A 21,998-nucleotide genomic window follows, 5' to 3' on the forward strand; every position below is an offset into this window, starting at 1 on the left:
ACACATTGGCAAATATATAACTCTGAAAATGAATGTATCATGTATAGTAGCCCTGTATTTTTTGTTATTATCCTTAACAAAGTTAAATAATTTCAGGTGCTTTTGTCATGAAATGGATAGTCAATCAAATGCATGACTATTTCAGTATGGAGCAGTAAAGCTACATACCATTTACTTGTTCTTGATTGGCTATAATTAGTGCAGTTTTGGCTGCTTCTCTGTACTGCTTCCTTGCCATATAAAGACGAAACAAATATTTTGGATCCTGGAAACAAGAAATAAACATGGGAGTACATGGCTTTGAATCCAACCTAAGTGTTATTTGACCAGTAGATAAAAATGGTCTGGATATTTGCTATATGTAATGATTCTATGATGAAAATCTGCAAAGTTACCTTTGGAACGCCATCCGTATCCCCCAAGAGAAATTCTATGAGCTGATTGGCAATGTGTTCATCATTTGCGACACCCACAACATCAATTGCATAAGATATGGCTTCAGGATCTTCAGAATTGGTTTTAAGTACTTTCATTAAGTGTTTCAATGCCTGCAAATAATAAGACACACTTCATGGTTTAACAATGACAAAAGAAGATATCAACAATGTCTCTCATCAGTAAAAAGATAAGAGCTAGGTACAAAGATGCCTGACCCGTAAAGACATGTAGTTTTCTCTTGTTTCTGAACCTGTGGGCAACTTTAAATGAACTTGACTTTCATGCACTTTCTGTTTGCAATAATAGTTTATAGTGCTAAGTAAAAAAGAATAAAACTTCATTTTATCAATGACATACCTGCAACAATTTGATTTAAAACAGTCTCTCATCTTATGCCCTATACAACTGAGTATTCACACACACACACACACACACACACACACACACACACACACACACACACACACTTGTGTAGTTACATTGCGCCACCTGAACATCAATGCCAGGACTGCAATTTGGCAGGTAGACAGAGCCGAAAAATTGCGATGAGTGGAGCGGGTAGAGGGAGAAGTAGGGGGGAAGTGGGAGGAGGGGCTGGGTAGGCGAAGGTGACAGTTCGGAGGGTGGCTGCCGAAGTTCGGGATAGTAAAGTGACACACAGGCACCAGGACCGGTGAATATGTGTGGCACGTGGTGACAAGGACATGGAGGTCTGTAATGAGAGGGCCTGACAGACAGAGGGTGTGGGTGCAATGAGTACATGGAGACTGATATGAGGAGGGTTCTCGGAGCAAAGGATAACTCCCATCTGTATAGGTCAGAAAAACTGGAGCAAGGGGGCAGAGGGTTGGGATCTAGATGGTATGGACTGTTAAGCAGCCACTGAACTCGAGTAGAATCACCAACCAGTTGTCCACAAGAATAAATTGGTCACTGCCAAACTGTGGCCAAGAGTAGACTTGACCAACCAGTGGCAGCATATGCTGCTGAGGACAAAATGCTCAATTTCAATGATTGCTTCACAGCCTATGGAACTTCCCCCCATCCCCCCCCCCCTCCCCCCCGGCACCAGCTTCACTGAACTAAGCAGATGGGAGTTACTCTTGCAATACTTCCCTGTGTGTGTGTGTGTGTGTGTGTGTGTGTGTACTTCAGCTGCTTAAAAGTTTCATCCTAAAGCTGGCACCTATTATTCAGTGAGTGGTCTCCTTTACTCCTAAATTATTTACATTCTGCCAGAACTTTCCTTACAATATTAACATTTAAGCCTATGAATGCAACTGATAAGTTAACGCCCCACACGAATGGGGTTGAAAATGCAGAGGAGATTTACAGTATATCGTATTATATGAGAACAGTAGTCAGTTGAAACATGATGTTAATGATGGGGACAAAGATCAATGCACGTGAAGTACAACAACAGAAGGAGTGTCAGGAGGTTTTGTTTGGCAGTAGTCACAGAGGGGGATATTACACCTTGTACTAACATTGTCAGGTAAAAACTGTATTTAACAATACAAATGCACAACTCTACTACATTAGCCACAATCTTTGCTATGCGAGAGTCACTCAAACAATGGTGACACAGACTCTGCCAGATTGGCAGACATAAAACACTCCCACCAAGACATGATGACGTGCAGCAGACCACAGGTTGCATGGGCATGGGTATAAGAGCCCAGTGGCCACATTATGCAACACATTACATATGTCCAGGGAAGACTTCTTGATTGAGTAAAACAATAAAACAATCACTACACATTCAAATATAACTCAGTCTTCAGCTACAAAGTCTATGTACCACAACCTGTGAGTTTAATTACTGACATGGCTGTTGCTTTTACGTAACATAATTGGATAGGTAATAATACTACTCAGCAACAAGTGACAAGAGAAAACACTTACAAAGTATATGGAAATGTGCAAGGTTTTGGAGCCAGTGGCTCCTCCTTCTGGCAGAAGTGCTGATGGGAAAGGAAGAGGGATGAAGGAAAAGAACTGGCAAGGTTTAGGAAACAGGGATAGTGGTCCAGAATCCCTTTCCTTCTCATCCTGTCCAGCAAGTCTCACTAGGCCGGGGTTCTAGGTGACTCCTCTGTAATGCTCCCAATTTCCTAAACCTTGCCAATCATTTTCCTTATCCTTCTTCTGTTCCCTCCATATCTTCATCCAGAAGAAGGAGCCAATAGGGATCGGGAGAAGGAGAAAAGGTCTTTAACTAGTCCTGCATGGTTGAATTTTGGAGTGGGGGAAAAGGTGACGCCTTTGGAAAGGACTGATATTTCTGTGGGACTAAGGCTTCTGGAGGAAAAGTTCATGACTGTGTTGCGGGTCTGTTTAGGATTTGAGTTCTGTGTGGTGGTGGGAGGGAATTTTGGAGGGTGGGGTAAGTGTAGTAGGTCTGCGAGACAAGGTTTGTCAGCTTTGAGGATGCGTGGAGGAGATTTGAAGGTTATTGTAGAAGTAGTACTCTGAGGTGGGAGTAGGAAGTGAGCAGGATGGAGAGCTTTTTGAGGTGGCATTGTGCATGTTGCTCAAGTTCCTGCAGGGCAAGAGTTTCAATGTGTGTTATAGGTTCCAGGAATCCGGGATTACATAGCAGGAGAATTTTGCGGATGGAGAGAAGGTACTGCAAGCAGGATTGGGCTTGGTTGATATCGTTTTGCAGGACTATTTTGGTGAGGGCTAGGGATTTTCAGAATCTGAACATGTGGAGGTCATTGTGGAAGGAGGTGTGGGAACCAGAGATGGGTAATTTGATGGTAAGGCCATTCGGGGGGATTTCATGAGACAAGCAACAATGCAGGAACAGTATGTGGGACTGGGATCTGGCTAGGGATAAGGAAACTTTTCTGTATTGACGCAGATGGAAGGAGCAAGGATCCATGGTGAAGCAAAAATGCGAAGAAATACGTAAGAAAGTAGAATTACGTCTGAAAAATTACGCAAAAATACATCCAAATATGTGTGAAAAGTACGTAATGGATGCACAGGGGGGGGGGGGGGGGGGGGGGGAAGAGATGAAATCTGAGGAAGACAACATTTGTGGAAGGCGAAAACGCACTAAAATTGACGAGAAGTCACAAATGTCAAAGTAGGGAATAACTAATCATTAATAAATATAAGTATATTACTGTGGGTAGCAGGTTTGGGGGCGGATAAGCGTAGAGAAGGGGGATGGCAGATGTGACTGGATGAGGTGGATTTAGTGGGTGCGAACTGGGATAGAACAGAGAAAGTGTGGCGGGTGGGGAGGGGTTTGTAGTTAGAGAAGTAAGATCATAATACTGTACAAGTATGATGGTTGTAACATTGACCCAAAGAACTTTCTCCATGGTACATTAGCTCAGATGCATGTACATTGTTAATAACAGCAATTCAGTGTATTTGTTTTATTGTATTTATAAGTAAAATCAGTTTAAAGTGACAAAGAGACTAGTACCCTCAACATCTGTAACTGAAGGCCAAGTTACACCAACCATCCATCTGGCTGACATTTGGTGCCATCTATTAACTATTTAGTAAATAAGAGGAACAACATACCTGTCACAATGTTCATACAAAGAGAAAAAATAATACAAAGATAAAAACATTTAAATCAGATCAACTCTAATACTTGCATATAGCATGTGCCTTCTTGTGTCTTATAAATAAATAAATAAATAAATAAATAAATAAATAAATAAAAATAAAAAAAAGGTTCTACCCATCTGACATTACTTAGGTGTTTAAAGAATAAAAGAACTGACTCACAAGGAGTGATTGTGACCATAGACGTAAATTAAAGGAAACTTATAAGTAAAATTCTTTACATTGTTGTCCGACTTATGGTCACACAATCTTTTGTTAACAGATTACTGTTTTCGGTCTTTAATTACCATCATCAGATCTGCAGCAAAAATGGGAAAAACATAAATACACTCGCAAACTGTATACAGCTTAAGAATAATACATAGACCCTAATGAAAAGTGGTACTGACAAAATCTACATTTGTGCACTTTAAATATGAAGAGGCATACCTGTTTCATGTACTGCAGTCATAGCGGCATTGTCAAATGTTAAATGCGGAATCAGCACCAGCATCATCAAATACATATAAATAACATCACATGCATGAGTCATGTTGTCAGTGGTACTACTGTTTAAAACAAGCTGCCGTACAGTAGCCACAAGATGTTTGTGTTGTAAGTTCACCACACGTCGCTAATGTCGGCATACACCAGTTTTCAATAATTAATTGAAACAGTGAAAATAAAGGGGGATACAATAGTTGAAGTCTGTAATAAGCTTATAACATATAAAAGGCATTACAGTAATAAAAAGCAATAAAAATAAGAACACAACAAAAGTAATATTGTTAAAAAGAGGAAGAGTTAAGAAACAGTGGTTGACATGTGCTCAAGTGCCACTATTCTAGATAATGACATAAATATTGAACACCGTTGATAGTGCACCGGGTAATATGAAACAAACGTAAAACAAATCGCTAAAGGAGCCAAAAATGAGAGAAAACATAGTGCTGCATATACTCAGTGCCCTTTGTTAGCGCTAACACCAGAACTCCGGACAGGCGAGAAGTGGTTGGAGGAACGTGACCCGCAGAGGGGCCCTCGTACCCTGCGGCACTCCTTTGCAAGAAAAGAATGATAAAATTCCGTAACAGTGGATGATCCACATTATCTGCTAATGCAGTCTATGAAATGAATAGGGAGGGAACAAGAACATACTAGAGTCACGAGTAAAACATATGAAAACAAAGTAAATATATGATGCACTCAATACTAGGTGAACTTATCAACACACTATATATAACAGAGGCATGCAGTGCTTCGAGTAAAACATTGTCAAATAAAGCAAAGTAGGTCTTGGGCACATAGTCATTTTGCCAGTTAAGCAGTTTAGTTGGTTCTCTATTTTTTGCTTTATAAATTTCAAGCTCCTCTAACAAGTTAAGAACACGGCCTTTTTCCACTTTGTGAAGAATATGCATACAATTCTCAATGCTCCTATGGAATGACCAGTATCAGATAAATGCTGTCCCAAAGCCATTTTGTTTCATGGCTGTGAGTGTTCTTTAAACCTTAATTTAAGAGAGCTGCCTGTTTGACTGATATAATATTTGTCACAGTTACTGCAGTCAATCCTGTATACTCCAGAGCCATCAAATTTATCATAGTTCCCTTTCAGTTTATGTTTTATTCGTAGTTTTAAGGTGTTATTAACCTGAAAGCCACATCTGACATCAGACTTTTTAAAACATTTTTCTATTTGCAGGGACATTTTGCCATTAAATTGCATAGGAATGGTTTTCATTATATCTTTGCCTGTTCTCTTTTGTGTGTGGGTGTGTGTGTGTGTGCCTCCTGTTTGTTAAACGTTTCTTTAGCCTACTGTAGGGGCGCGTGACGTCATTTACAGAAAAGCCATTAGCTACTGCGATCTGCTTTAAAATGCTAAGTTCTTTATGTATTTCATTTTTGTCCAAAGGTAGAACCGGTGAACAATGGAAGTGAAGAAAGCTTTTTTGTATCGGGGAAGATGGCATGAACTGGCATTGATGATACTGTCTGTGCAAGTTGGTTCCCTAAAAATCAAAAACTTAGGTTTGTTATTAACTTTCTTAATAGTGAGATCAAGGTAGTTAATGGACCCATCTGCTTCTATTTCAGTGGTAAAAGTTATTTTGGCGTGCATGCTACCTATTGCTTGGGTGAATGTGTTGACCTCACTGATGTCACTTTTAATCAGTAATAAAATGTCATCGACATACCCTTTGAAATAAACCGTTTTATCTTTTAGTTGTGGATACTTCGCAAAAAATTTACATTCTAAATCATTGATAAAAATGTCTGCTAAAGTGCCAGTTAGGCTATTACCCATACCGAGCCCGTCCTTCAGATAATAGATTTTTGCGACGATGACGCAGCTTGTGAATTTTACTTATGTTTTATTTTATGTAAGCCCCATTCAAATTTAAAGTTTTTTTACTTCTCTTATATATTATACGCATAGTTCATACTGAGGGCACCACACAACCAACCAATGTGTTCTCCACACAGCCTACCTTCTTTATACAGTAGTACTCAAAGAAATGTGACTGACGCCCGAACAACAGGGACTTACATGCATCGACAATAGAAAATAGTGGTATGTAATATACAAGCCGTATAAGTTATGCTATCATTTGTAACTTTTTATTATACCACCTGACTATGTACTTCTTGTATTTTTAACACTGAGAAAGGATAGCCACTAGCCAAAATCTGGATCTGCCTAATAAAACCTAAAGAAGTATGATTGATTGCTGCACTCTATAATTTATAATAAATACAAATTCTATTTATCAAGACATACATACAAGGACTATCCCGAAAATAACCTTTGTTAGGCTATACATTAAATAATGCAAATTTATTAGAAAAACAGTAAAATTACACCTTCTACTTCTCCACATAACCACTATTCAAATTTAAGTATTTTTAATATCTCTTACAAAGTTAACAAACACCCTCTGCAGAAATTCTGTCACCTGTGACTGCACCTCAAATATTCTCGTCCTGCATTGTAGGAAGAAAAAAAAAAAAAAAAAGTAAAGAGGAGCAGTCATCTGTTGAGCATTGTGGTGATAAGAAAGGTATTCTGGAACCCAATGAGCACAGAACTTGTGGTAACCTAATTGTTCATCCCTGATCTCTTGTAAACACTACCTCAGTAATCTGTTTGTTTTGCTACTGATGCATCACGAGATTCCAGTTTTATGATTCTGATTCTTCTTCTTCATCTTCTTCTTCCCTTTTTTTGTTAATTGTCTGTACCAGTCTGCTGCTGAATACACTGACTTCTGTAATCACCATAAACACTTGCCCTTCCACTCTTAGACAAACGGCACCATTGATGGACACCACCTTCACCACCACATTCAATCTATGTACCGTACAAATCTCATCATAAATGTCAATAAGAATTTTATTACAGAACAGATTTTGCACTTGGTGGTGTTTTGATTGCTATGTTCAATCTACTTTGTAAGTCACTGTAGTGACTGTTCCATCATCCCCACAACTTTCTACATTGTGTGAAAACAGATATTAATTTCTGAATCTCTCACAGAGAAACACAAGCTAAGAATTCTGTAGGGTATTTTTTTCTGTTGTTGCAATTACAAAAATGTGCACCAGACATGTTTTGGTTTATTGAAGTAAAACATCATCAGTGGTCTGTAATTAAATTATTTACATTTTGATTTGCTTTACTTCAATAAAGTGAAACACATCTGGTGAATAAAGAAAGGAAAAAAAATCACACATATTTGTAGTTGCAACAACAGAACAAAACACAAAACAACTAAGTACACTGTGGCCACACTAATGAAGAATAGAATCAAAGAAGATCACATCCAAATAACCACATCCAGAAATTAAGCAAAAGCAAAACAATTGTATTAGATAGTTGCATTCTTCATTACACAAGTATTAGCAACACATTTTAATGCAGCTGAACTGTGAAGTGAAGCTAATTATTTTCTATTTTGTGGTGAACAGAACACTTCAAAATTTTAATTTCATGTACAAAATTTTGCTTTCCTGTGTCAGTGAATTTGAAGTTGAAAGTAACTGACCTTATTATAATCCCCCGCATGAAAATAATATTTTCCAGCCAAAAGGCTATTTTTTTCTGTTTCAAAATGGAGAGCAAGGCTTCTAAAATCATCTGGTCTTGGATCAATTTCTACTGAGCTTGACAATATTTCCCCATACAATTCCATCTGCCCATGCTGCCTTGCAAGCTGAAAGGCTTCATCGTAGCACTGCGACATTACCAGGAAGCGAATTGCAGACTGATAGTCATTAAGTCTTTGAAAAAACCTGAAACAAATTAAACGTGTTAATTAAAACTAATTTTATTACTGATACGAATGCTACCTCTCCATCTACAGAATGCAATGTGGAAAAGATAATGTTGCTGTATCTACTGGAATTTAAAAAAAGGTTACCACTAATTCTGTTCAAAATTTTTAATTATTGTTTACAATATAAGAGAACTGGAGAGTTGCACTTTAACTTCTCTTAAATTCCATGTGGCCCACATTTCCTCTCTTGCCCCAGTAGGTTTTTACTTACATTTATTTGTAATATGATGTAATTTTTCTGTATTTCCTGAAATACTTCCTTACTAAATGTTTATTCATTTACATGGCGTATAATTTTTTCTGTATTTCATAAAAGATTTCTTTACTAAATCCTTTATTCTTTTGCAATTGAAGAGTGCTGATGAAAAAGAGGGTAAAGAACTTTAATACTATTCTTTGTAGATGTTGTAGATATAGTAATGTCACAATTTTTCACATCAAAAAGCCCTCACAGCTTCACTATTTTAATGCATTCTTAGGACATTCTTAAGTCATCCTCATGCATAAATATTGCGATATCATACGTGGAATTACACATTGCAGACTATGTCCAAATGCCAATAAGAGGCCTGTATACAACAGATTATTTTATGTTCAGTGCAATGTGAACTTATCACAATGCAAGATTGATTCTAAATTACAAATACGACCAAGCAGATTCTAAATTACAAATACGACCAAGCAAGTGCCACATCGGATTACATAATTATTGAGGCAAACTGTCTAAGAGGTGGCTTTGTACTTGAACTTGCTGCTGCAAGGTGTTGTAAAAGTGATCCACAGATGAATATAACAACAACTGCTACTACTGGCACTGCCACCACCACCACCACCACCACCACCACCACCACCACCAGTTAAATAATATTATCATACACCACCAATTCTAGATTTGTCAAAAAAAGGGAGTTTTGTCTCAGTTTGCTATAATAAAATGTTAATAAATGGCACACTGGTGGTTAAGCACAAAGTAATGACTGGAAACATAAACTTCTCCAGATGTGTTTTACTCAACAGTGGCTGTGCCCATTTTCACTGATTTTATACGGGTGAAAACTTTATCTGAAGTAAACTAGGAATGCGTGGAATGAAACAAGTTTTTAAGCTGACCAATCCATGAAGTGTACACAAACACTGCAATGGGAAGATTACTGCCTACAAAGGACAAACAACTGTTATGTAGTCTGTTGTAAATGCCAGTTCTCCAGACTTTCTCAATAGTGTTTTTGCAAAAAGGACATCTTCCTCCAGAGATTCTCATTTGAGTACATAGTATATTTCTGTAACACTCATGTGCTGACTGTATCGCCTAGCAACAAATGTAGCACCTTGCCTCTGAACTGCTTTGATGGTTTCTTTTACTCTAACCTGGGAGTGAGTCCAAATATTCATGCTCTACTGAAGAATGTGGCCTACTTTAGAGATGAGCTGCACTTCCCTATAATTTTCTCGATGAATCGAAGTTGACCATTTGCCTTCCCTACAGTTGACATTCTATCTTGTGTTGCTTTGCAATGCTGTGCTAGATATTTAATCAACGTGACTGTGTCAAGCAACACAGCACTAACAATGTATTCCAACATTACAGGATTTTTTCCCCTGTTCACTTTCATTCACTTACATTTTCCCACATTTCAAGCAAGCAGCTAATGACCCTACTGACTCCTTTCCTGTAGCTCCTGTCTCTCAAGCTCTGTTGTTCCCAAATTTTTCTTTCCTTCAGCAACTACATACCTTTTGCTTAGTTTTTATTTTATCCTGTCTCAATAGGATTCTCTCTCTCTCTCTCTCTCTCTCTATCTATCTCTTTTTGTAAAATAACTGCTTAAAAGATGTAAAAGGTTTCTGGTTCAGGGGTTCTCATTGCAGTAAATGTACATGCACCTCTTCAGTCTGATAGGGATTAAAAAGTCAAATGGAAAACATCGTACTCTTTCCATCCCACAGTACAATTTCTGAGGTGTAATGCACATCTGTGCTGATGTAATCACATACTGATTTTCACACTAGGATTTACCAACTAAAAATGTCAAATGTCTATGCCTAATCAGATTTTCTATTAAATATTTTACAAACTACCCATAACATATTATTATTATTATTATTATTATTATTATTATCATCATCTTCAAGTTTACATATGGGCTGCCATTACATGTTGATCTCTTCCACACTGCTTTTTGGCTCATAGCTGGCGGACAAACATAAGCATATATTTTTGTATAATGTTGCTTGCAAATGCCCAATGGATGAATATTGGCTAATCCTCAATGGCTGTTACCGATAGGATAAAACAGTTTAGCCTAGGTCGAATCGGTTTATCCTAGTTCGAATTTGCATGCTTTAGGATAAACTGGTACGTCCTAGTCCAAACTAATTTCACCTAATTTGTATCTTCTATAAGCTTTTCAAAGTAAACTGAATAAGGGAATAGAAATAAAATAGTCAATATGATTCATTATAGTTATTTATTAACTAATCATTCTTTTTTGTAATGATGTTCCTTTCTCCAACTTTTCTGTGTCTTCTATTTGTTTAACTAAATCCGCACATTCGTCTACTGATAATACATCATAATGACACGACTAGTTGTTTTCACTCTGCAAAATTTCCTCCAGAAACTTTTCTTTCCACAGCTTTTGATTGGCTTATCAACTACACGAAGGCTCATCCTTGATGAAATGCCTCACAATAATTATACTAGGATTATAATAAAATATTTTAAACGCAACCAGCAACTTAACACGCGCACTTGTAGATGCAAAATACTGTTCAAAACAAATAACAGTGTGAGTGAAGAGCAGTTGAGAGGCGCGAGGGGCAAGCCAGAGACAATTCAGGCATTCCCCATTCGTATAGACGGCGAAATACGTTCTGACTAGGCAAAATTAGTTCAGGCTAGGACATACCAGTTTATCCTAAGGCATGTAAATTCTAATTAGGATAAACCAGTTCGACCTAGGCTAAACTGTTTTATCCTATCAGTAACAGGATGAACGAGTTTGACCAAGGCGAAACTAGTTCATCCTAAAATCAGGTTTGGCCAGTAACATATATGAACATTATAATACCAGGTTACTGTGTGTGTGATTAAATTATGTTCCTGTGCTTTCTTTCAGTTTCAGATGCAATTCCTACTTACGGTTACTGTCATATGAATATACTCATTTCAGGCAGATATTAGATATTGGTCACCTAAATCTTTGATTTATGAAAACATAAATCTCCAAATTAATTACTGAGTAAATCAATATCAGTTCTTGATTTAGAAGAGCGAAACATGACCATGAACACATCAACAATATATTAAGACTCAGCTATAAAAAATTATAGCTCTATGTATAATAATACTTATCCACTCACTATAAAGAAAACTGAGTGCACTGGACTATAGACCCCAGCCACGATAACTGCTCAGTGGTTATTAGCAAGTATACTTTTCATACTGTTGTTATTCCTTCCTGGATTTGGACTAAAATATTAATTGTTTGTGAGTGCTAATTGTTTATGAGTGCAATTTTAAGTTTCTGACTCACTTGGCCACCATCTTTGCGCCCTCTAAGCTCTTTGTTTTTCTTACAATGTCAACTGCATCCTCAGGATTATTCAGGTAATCGAGGTTAACACGGATGACATTGTCAAAGTCTCGTGCTGCCTCATATGCAGCTACAGCCTCACGGTAGCTGCCGTCTGCTTCCTTCGCCTGAAGCAGGAGAGAAAGGGTTATATGAAATGCTATAAATATTTCTCATAAAATGTGCAGTTGAACAAAACTGCTGTCACAAAAAGAATATGCTAATATTGTGCTTCTTGATCACTAATGACATTATGGAATACATACTCTGGGGCATAATCAAGCTGAAAGTACAGAACTAAAGCATATCTATAAAACAAAATAAAGATTGCAAACAGCATTTAAAAATAAACAGGCATCCCAACAAGTGCCAAGACTGTGGAAGGTAGCAGCAGGTTGACAACTATGGTAACTTTCAAAAGCACTGACAAGTTCTTTACAAGCTGAAGAAAAGACAGGAGAAAGACAGAGCTGCAGACAAGTAGTTTACTCTCTCTCTCTAGCTCACATTTAAATCACTTATCCTCCTCCATGCTGCCTTCACCTCAATCCTTTCACATTAGAGATGTGAAACTACACGTAACCAACCATTTTCCAAAGAGAAATCAGTATGAAAATAAACATATGATTGAGAAAGTAGAGCGTTGTCTCCAGTCTCAATATTGAAGAGCAGGGAGAGGCTTGTGAGATTAAAGTACACAACAGCACAGTTGTTAGCAGTCCTGCAACAATATTTTGAGGTGGAAGTGAATATCAAATCTAAAATGAAGGCTTTCAAAGATAAAATCGATAGTTGAAATCCATTCCACTCTCCCTCAATCTTGTGAACATTCAATTAACCACAAATGAGAATATTATGCTTCAAACTAGAGTTAAAGTCACAATGAAAATAATCTATTGTTAATATACAAGTAAAATAATAATATTAACACACCATGGAAATATATTAAGAAAGGAAGCAAGGAAGGAAGGAAGGAAGGAAGGAAGGAAGGATTAGGATTCACATTACTGCCAAAACCAAATTCTATATGTACAGCTACATATATACTTCAAAATCCACCATATGGTGCATGGCGGAGGATACCCTGCACCACTACTAGACATCCACTTTCCTGTTCCACTCAAATAGGGTGAGGGAAGAATGACTGTCTGTATGACCCCTAATAGCCCTAATCTTTCTAATCTTATCTCCAGAATCTTCATGCAAAATGTATGTTGGTGGCAGTAGAATAGCTCTGCAGTCAGCCTCAAATACCAGTTCTCTAAATGTGCTGTCATAAAACATTTAACTCTCTCCACATAACTACTTAGGTAGGAGCACAGAGTCCAAAAACCATGTAGAGGTGAGCATGGAGGAAAACACAATCTGCCCAGCACGAGTGACTGAACAAACTAAGCACATGGTAAACAGAATATGGCAAAAAACAAAGGATATGTCTGAGGCAGTTGGTGTCAATTTAAGAATTGATGGTCCAGCCCATTGCCACCAATACATACAGGGCGGAGGAAAATTGTGCCACGAAATTTTAACCCTGGATAGCTAATGCCAGTAGGAACCAAAATTACTAATGCTGTGTAGGTCGACAATGCACCATTTTTAAACTATGGAAACTTGGTGCCACATGCTCCGATCGGCTGTGGGATTGCCCTGTTACCATTCATCAGTTGACAGGCAGCGCTATGGTTGTCTGTTTACACATACAAATGTTCCTCGCCCCATCACCACTCCAATGTGATACGCACATGCGCCGAATAGGTCTTGCTGTTTGTCTCCACCTAACATCAGAGGCATTCACACATAAGCTTCGCTTCGGAACACACCCATGTCACCTGTGACTTAGTCATACAGTACGCATGGTGGCACAGTATTCATATGAAGAATGACGAGATATGGTTTTTGTTTATGGACTAGCTGACGGTACTGTGCATGAAGCTCAACGGTTGTATGAGGAACAGTACTCAGCAAGATGCCATCCACACCCACAAGCGTTTATAGCAATTGACCAGCAACTTGGCAAAACAAGTTCATTATTGGGATAGCATGGTGATGCTCGAATACCTCAAACATGAAGGGATGCTGCATTTGAAGAGACTGTTCTTGAGCACTTCGAGGAAGCACCTACAACAAGTATGTGAGCAGTTGGACATGACATGAGGGTCACTTATCAATTAGTCTGGGAGGTTTTGAGGGATGTCAGCCACCATCCATTTAGTTTCCACCCTGTCCAAGACCTAAATCCTGTGGCGGACTATGAACATAGGTTAGGGTTTTGCCGGTGGTTTCTGTGACATGTCGTACGAGATCCTGACTTCCCTACCACTGTATTGTTAACCGACGAGTCCACATTCCAGTGGGATGGCCTTTGCAACAAATCGAAACATTCATTATTGGGCAAGGGGGAAATCCTCACATCATGTACGCCCTTGGACACCAGGAACAGTTTTCGCTCAACATTTGGGCAGGCATTGTGGGTGACTATCTAATTGGGCCAGTCCATCTAACTTCTCAACTTACTGGGGCAAATTACCTTCCCTTTTTGCAAGAAACTCTACCCGGCCTGTTGGAAGATGTTCCTCTGGACACATGGCTACACATGTGGTTACAACATAATGGGGCACCCACACATAACAGTCGTGCTGTGCGTGGATATTTAAATGAACCCTTCAATAGCTGGGTGATTGGCAGAGGTGCTTGTAGGACATGGCCCTCGCAATCACCAGACCTCACGCCACCAGACTTTTTCCTGTGGGGATTCTTCAAGGTTCTCGTTCACCCACCCAGATGCGAACCACCTCGAAATGAAGAGGAATTAATGGATCATATTCAACCACCAACCACATCAGGGCAATGCCAGGAATCTTTGAAAGAGTTCAGCAAAACACCGTTCAACGTTAACAAGTTTGTGTTGCATCAGGTGGTCGCCGGTGCGAGCACCTGCTTTAAGTAAAACAATGTCCTGGCTACAAAAAAGGCCCTTTTCAGGGCCGACACAATTTGTAAAAGACTTTTTGTACTGGAACTAACAGCTGTTGACAGGTTTGTTTTGGTAAGTCTGATCACGAAACTACAATGAATGTGTCGGGACCCCGGTAGATTCGACCCCAGGCCCCCAGAGTAGAAGGCTGGCGCAATACCACTGAGCGTGCAGACCACCTTGGATACATCGCGATCTCCAGCAGATGAAGCATTCTCGGTCATGTGTTGTCCAGAGAATTCGGCAACAGAGCAATCCTGTGGCCAATTGGAGCACATAGTGCAAAGATTCTATAGTTTAAAAATTGTGCTTTGTCGACCAACACAACATTAGTAACTTTGGTTCCTACTGGCATCAGCTATCCAGGGTTAAAATTTTGTGACACAATTTTTCTCCACCCTGTATACACCTGAGTTAGTGGTGTGCCCATACAATGTTTCGTGCTCGCTAACCATGACAGCTTGTCACACTGCCCTGCTGCAAGACCTACACCAGCTCATCTGCTCCCATATCCCCCGCCCCCTCCCCTTGGTGGGTATACTAAATACCTACACAATGTGCCACAACCTCCTCTGCAAAATAAGAGAAGCTGTAAGATTCCCTGGCTCTGGATCTGTCCCTGAAGTAGGCAGTGTCGATGCAGCTGACATTTCCAGAGTGGTAGAAGAATGTGGAGGTTGGTGTAATGGCTGTTCTGCTTGTATCAGCTGGGGCAAGGTCTCATCAATGGGTAAGTGGGAAAAGGGGTGGGGGGGGGGGTGCCTTCACCGTATTCTGTAAGTGAAATCTGGATGGCAGAGGGTTTGGTGGAACCAGCAGTTGGTCACTGGTTGCACTTGCAGCTGCAATTGGGAGCCTCCTATTGGCAAAGTGCCACAACTGACCATATCGCCAACGGAGACAGCGACATCATGGGGACAACAGGTAATGGACGTAACTGATTGAAATGATGGGCCATCTGCCCTTGATTGACATCCATCATAAACAAGTACTGTCTTTGTAGCCCACTAACACAGCTAGCAGCCATTAAGGCTACCAGCTAAAATACCAGGCCCAAATGGCAGCCCCATGAGGAAAGCATAGCAGGTCGTAATGGTCCAGGGCATGGATCAGGGTGTAAGAAACTCTAAGGACCTCACAGTTGGCACCCATACAAACCTTCTGCCACACTATAGCCATTAATTGGCATTGCTTGGTACGTGGCAAGAAACCTAGACACAGGACAAGGGCAAAATATGGGCAATTTCATTTGGGTCTTGAACAATCACGTCAAGTGCTCCATCTCGGAGCTAGAAGCCACATTAAACAGTGTGATAGTCAGATGCTGGATATCGTTGCAAATGCAAAAATCTACAAACTCATGTGAGATAAATTGCTAACCATTATCAAATACATGGGCCTGAAGGGGAGTCATCAATGGCAAAAATGACAGACAACACACAAATAGTAGCTGTCAAGATTGTGAAGACAATATGGCAACATATGGGAAATTCAACAACACATCAACTACCAACAACCACATGCTTGCTGAAAAGGAGCCTGCAAAGTCAATGTGCATCTGTCCCAAGAGTGTTCCAGGACTGTCCAATCGGAAAACTGAATTGACGGAGCAGCCAGGTTTTGTGCACAGGCCACATAGGATCTTCACTACTGCGAATGATTGGTGGCAAGTAGAGATGATGCATGGTCAAACTATTTATTTGTGTGGGCTGTTTGTGTTGCTAATGAAACTGCAAGCATGCTACCACCACAAAGATTTGATGTCCAAAAAACTGTGTCAGCAACTGACGGAGTTCCCCAAAGTTAAGTTTTTTGGGCTGATTGGAGGGATTCAAGTTTTGCACACCTTCATACAACCATGCACAGCTGGACAACAACAACGTGGCCTTATCATTGAGATTGACGTTACACCTTACCTGGCAGTTCAGCTTGAGCCAGTGCAGTAATTCTTCCACCCTTCTAAGGACTCCTCAAAATGAGTGAATGACAGGAGAGGGGGCTGTCGTAGTAACCTGAAGAATTTTAGCCAATAATTCAAGTATGGGAAAACATCCTTTTATAAGTGAATATTATATCTGTCTCAACAGCTTTCACCATCTAAGGCACCAGGAGACACTAGGAGGAGGGCACAGCTTGTTCCAAAGAACTGGATTTATTGGGTAAAATTCTTCGGGCTGCTATGGTGGGCAACTGTCACTGGATGGGACACGATACCACGTAGTGAACAAGAAATGGAAACACACTAAGAAAGAAAGACTAAAGTTTAACATACTGTCAATAACTGAGATAATTAGAGAGGGGGAATGATCGCCAAAATATTATTTTCATGCTTGTCACACTATATAAATTGCTTCTGGTAGCTTTCTGTACTCTGTGATAAACAAATACTGTAACATTTATAGATTAAAAGTCTGAGAAGCAATTTAGAACCCTAACAATGAAAGTACACTACAGCCAATTAAAATTGCTACACCCCGAAGATGACGTCCTACAGACGTGAAATTTAACCGACAGGAACAAGATGCTGTGATATGCAAATGAGTAGCTTTTCAGAGCATTCACACAAGGCTGGCACCGGGGGCGACACCTACAGCGTGCTGACAAGAGGAAAGTTTCCAACCAATTTCTCATACACAAACAGCAGTTGACCGGCGTTGCCTGGTGAAACATTGTTGTGATGCCTCATGTAAGGAGGATAAATGTGTACCATCACGTTTCCGACTTTGATAAAGGTCGGATTGAAGCCTATCGGGATTGCGGTTCATCGTATCACGACAGTGCTACTCGTGTTGGTCGAGATCCAATGACTGTTAGCAGAATATGGAATCGGTGGGTTCAGGAGGGTAATACGGAATGCTGTGCTGGATCCCAACAGCCTCGTATCACTAGCAGTCGAGATGACAGGCATCTTATCCGCATGGCTGTAACGGATTGTGCAGCCACGTCTCGATCCCTGAGTCAACACATGGGGACGTTTGCAAGACAACAACCATCTGCACAAACAGTTCTAAGTTGTTTGCAGCAGCATGGACTATCAGCTCGGAGATCATGGCTGCGGTTACCCTTGATGCTGCATTACAGACAGGAGCGCCTGCGATGGTGTACTCAACGACGAACCTGGGTGTACGAATGGCAAAACGTCACTTTTTCGGATGAATCCAGGTTCTGTTTACAGCATCATGATGATTGCATCAGTGTTTGGCGACATTGCGGTGAACGCACATTGGAAGCGTGTATTCGTCATCGCCAAACTGGCGTATCACCTGCCGTGATGGTAAGGATGCTATTGGTTACATGTCTCGGTCACCTCTTGTTCGCATTGACGGCACTTTGAACAGTGGACGTTACATTTAAGATGTGCTACGACCCGTGGTTCTACCCTTCATTTGATCCCTGCAAAACCCTACATTTCAGTAAGATAATGCATGACCGTATGTTGCAGGTCCTGTATGGGCCTTTCTGGATACAGAAAATGTTCGACTGCTGCCCTGGCCAGCACATTCTCCAGATCTCTCACCAATTGAAAACGTCTGGTCAATGGTGGCCGAGCAACTGGCTCGTCACAATACGCCAGTCACTGCTCTTGATGAACTTGTGCTATCGTGTTGAAGCTGCATGGGCAGCTGTAACTGTACACGCCATCCAAACTCTGTTTGACTCAATGCCCAGGAGTATTTTAGGCTGTCATTACGGCCAGAGATGGTTGTTCTGAGTACTGATTTCTCAGGATCTATGCACCCAAATTGCGTGAAAATGTAATCACATGTCAGTTCTGGTATAATGTATTTGTCCAATGAATACCCATTTATCATCTACATTTATTCTTGGTATAGCAATTTTAATGGCCAGTAGTGTAATTGCAATAAAGATGATGACTACAGGGTGGTAGAGTTGTTGTTGTTGTTGTTGTTGTTGTAGTCTTCAGTCCTGAGACTAGTTTGATGCAGCTCTCCATGCTACTCTATTCTGTGCAAGCTGCTTCATCCCCCATTACTTACTGCAACCTACGTCCTTCTGAATCTGCTTAGTGTATTCATCTCTTGGTCTCCCTCTATGATTTTTACCCTCCACACTGCCCTCCAATGCTAAATTTGTGATCCCTTGATGCCTCATAACATGTCCTACCAACCGGTCCTTTCTTCTTGTCAAGTTGTGCCACAAACTCCTCTTCTCCCCAATTCTATTCCATACCTCATCATTAGTTATGTGATCTACCCATCTAATCTTCAGCATTCTTCTGTAGCACCACATTTTGAAAGCTTCTATTCTCTTCTTGCCCAAACTAGTTATCGTCCATGTTTCACTTCCATACGTGGCTACACTCCATACAAATACTTTCAGAAACAACTTCCTGACACTTAAATCTATACTCGATGTTAACAAATTTCTCTTCTTGAGAAACACTTTTCTTGCCATTGCCAGTCTACATTTTATATCCTCTCTACTTCGACCATCACCAGTTATTTTGCTCCCCAAATAGCAAAACTCCTTTACTACTTTAAGTGTCTCATTTCCTAATCCAATTCCCTCAGCATCACCCGACTTAATTCGACTACATTCCATTATCCTCGGTTTGCTTTTGTTGATGTTCACCTTATATCCTCCTTTCAAGACACTGTCCATTCCATTCAACTGCTCTTCCAAGTCCTTTGCCGTCTCTGACAGAATTACAATGTCATCGGCAAACCTCAAAGTTTTTATTTCTTCTGCATGGATTTTAATACCTACTCCGAATTTTTCTTTCGTTTCCTTTACCGCTTGCTGCTGGTAGAGTTATGTGTTGCAAAATCGAGTAACTATTTAGCCACGGTAAACAAGTAACACAAACAACTATCAGGAAGCCATCTTTGTGGCACAACAATAACAATCTGGTAAATGACAATGGCCATGAAAGCCTGAAGACAATATTCTCTCTCTTGCTCCATATGTTTTTGTACCTGGAAGAGGTGTGGAAAACAACAGTTATTTGAAAAATGACCTGTGGAGGATTTAACATAGTTCCATATAAAAAAGTAATTCACAGAAGCCACAGAAAGAGACTAAAACCACTACATTTGGCAGTCTAGTCACTACAAGAACTGTGACTGTGACCAAGTGATTATTATTACTATAAGTTCAAATGGAGTAAAAAAAAACCATGACTAACATTAGTAACATGCAACAGTTTACAAACACACATTTTGAATTACAAATTAAATCCCATTTTCTTCACATGGTTATTTTTTTTTTATTCTATAACTAAAAGTCAGAAAATTGTAGTCCGAATATTTCCTCTGTTTCTGGAGAAGTAAGTATAAATATCAGACTCAAATTATTTTTCTGTTTTTACTTGCAACTGAGATTTTACTCAAAAATCATAAAATAAATTGCTTTCTTACAATTAGCAGCTAATACGTGTATAGTAGCTTGTATACTGAACAATCAATGACAAACTACTTACATACCTTAGCATACTGAATATGTATTTTTGGAGATGAGATGTGTGAGAGCAGCTCACCAACTTTAAACCAATTTTTCAGTCGAATGTATGTTAATGCTGCTTTCTCAAAAAACTGCCCTTTCTCATAGAGCAGAGCTGCATCTGCCAGGTGCTGGTAATTAAAGAGAAATATGATGAGATTAGATACTTTCCATATGGAATAATATGACTAACACACAAAAGTAGCACATGGAGGTAAAATAAGTAATAAAAGGCACAAGGCATACTGTCTATTGAGATTTTCTTGAGTGCAGAGCTACCTAGTTCTCAAATAGTAAGACCTCTGGCATTAATATTTTGTTCCAACCACATACAACCTCAGTGATATAATATTGCTGTGTGAAACACCTTATCAGCCATTACTTGATGAATGTCGTGAAGTAACAACACTGCTTGAAGACATAACTACATAATACTTCCACTCTCTAATTTATATTCTTCTCTAGGAACTCAGCTGGTGAGAGCTATGCAAAGGCTTGTACGGTCACACCATGGTGGTTACAATGAATTAATAATAGTCGAGGTCAGAAATGAAAAATGAGAAATGGAAATGGTTATTAAGAGTGGTGCACTACAAGGTAGTGTGGGCACAGGGAAGTGATCTTTGTGAAACAACAGGTAACAACCAGCTCACTGGTCAGTGTACCACATGATTCTGAACTATTAAGGTAGGCAGTGTCTCTTACTTACTTGTATCACTGGAGCAATATTTTTTTCTGTAAAGTTCATGCAATCTTAGTTAAGTTTGCTGCAGCCTGTAGTTGATTTCGGGGTTGTTGCAACAGAGAAAACATTCAGCTACTCTTTTTTGTAACATGAAATAAATATGATATTTAAGAATCTATGCAACATTTATTCTTTCACCATATACACTTTCAGTCAAATCTTCTTGGGGTGACTTTTGCAAATACCTTCATCCCCATCTAGCCCCATACTGCTGCTTTCTTATGTAAAGTATCATGAATTATTTTCTCTCTGTCTCTTATTATATGCATTTATTTAAATGAGCATTAAACATTTCTTTTCATTAATATTTTCATATACTCTTCAACATATTGAATTTACAATTCAAACAGTTTATGGCAACTAAACATTACATCACATGCTATTAGCCATTCTCTCAAAATCATGATATACTGGCTTACAACCATCAGTTACCAACTTTGTAATATTAATAGTTTATGGCAACATAATATCACCAAACAACATGCCATCAGTCACACTGGATCACAACCAGCAGTTATAAGCTACGTAATGTAGCTGCTGGTACATGGATATGACTGCTCCACATACAACAGATTGCATGAAATCGCAAATGTATGGCTCAGGTACTCGAAACTGTGGCCTTTGCTCATCAGCATTAACACATGAACTATTTCATAGGAAATGACTTTTATGCAGTCTAAATCACTGTGACAAAAAATGTTGCTCTCATATCTTGTGTGACACCAGTTTTAACATTTAGGTAGACAGACCTTGAATTACAGAGACTCTCAGGTGATATTAGTAAATGTAATGTAACACGAACAAAAAGTTTACTTTTAAGTTGTAATACTGTTGATAAATTATGTGCAATGAAAATGTCATTCAAATATATTAGAGTACGCTAGATGGAGAAGTCA

General features: G+C 39.4%; 1 protein-coding gene across 2 annotated transcripts in view; it reads right to left on the bottom strand.

Moving 5' to 3' along the window:
* The window catches only part of LOC126176861 (WD repeat-containing protein 19), a 355,977-nt gene that overhangs the window by 55,570 nt on the left and 278,409 nt on the right, over positions 1 to 21,998 (bottom strand). For both annotated transcript variants that reach the window (XM_049924048.1, XM_049924049.1), the window contains exons 17-21: positions 20,342 to 20,488; positions 11,885 to 12,051; positions 8,058 to 8,304; positions 396 to 548; positions 169 to 265 (exon numbers count right to left, since the gene is read on the bottom strand). In XM_049924048.1, the coding sequence (XP_049780005.1) occupies positions 169 to 265; positions 396 to 548; positions 8,058 to 8,304; positions 11,885 to 12,051; positions 20,342 to 20,488 (811 nt within the window). The remainder of the gene's footprint in view (positions 1 to 168; positions 266 to 395; positions 549 to 8,057; positions 8,305 to 11,884; positions 12,052 to 20,341; positions 20,489 to 21,998) is intronic.

The sequence above is a fragment of the Schistocerca cancellata genome, chromosome 3 (assembly GCF_023864275.1).
Source record: "Schistocerca cancellata isolate TAMUIC-IGC-003103 chromosome 3, iqSchCanc2.1, whole genome shotgun sequence".
NCBI lineage: Eukaryota > Metazoa > Arthropoda > Insecta > Orthoptera > Acrididae > Schistocerca > Schistocerca cancellata.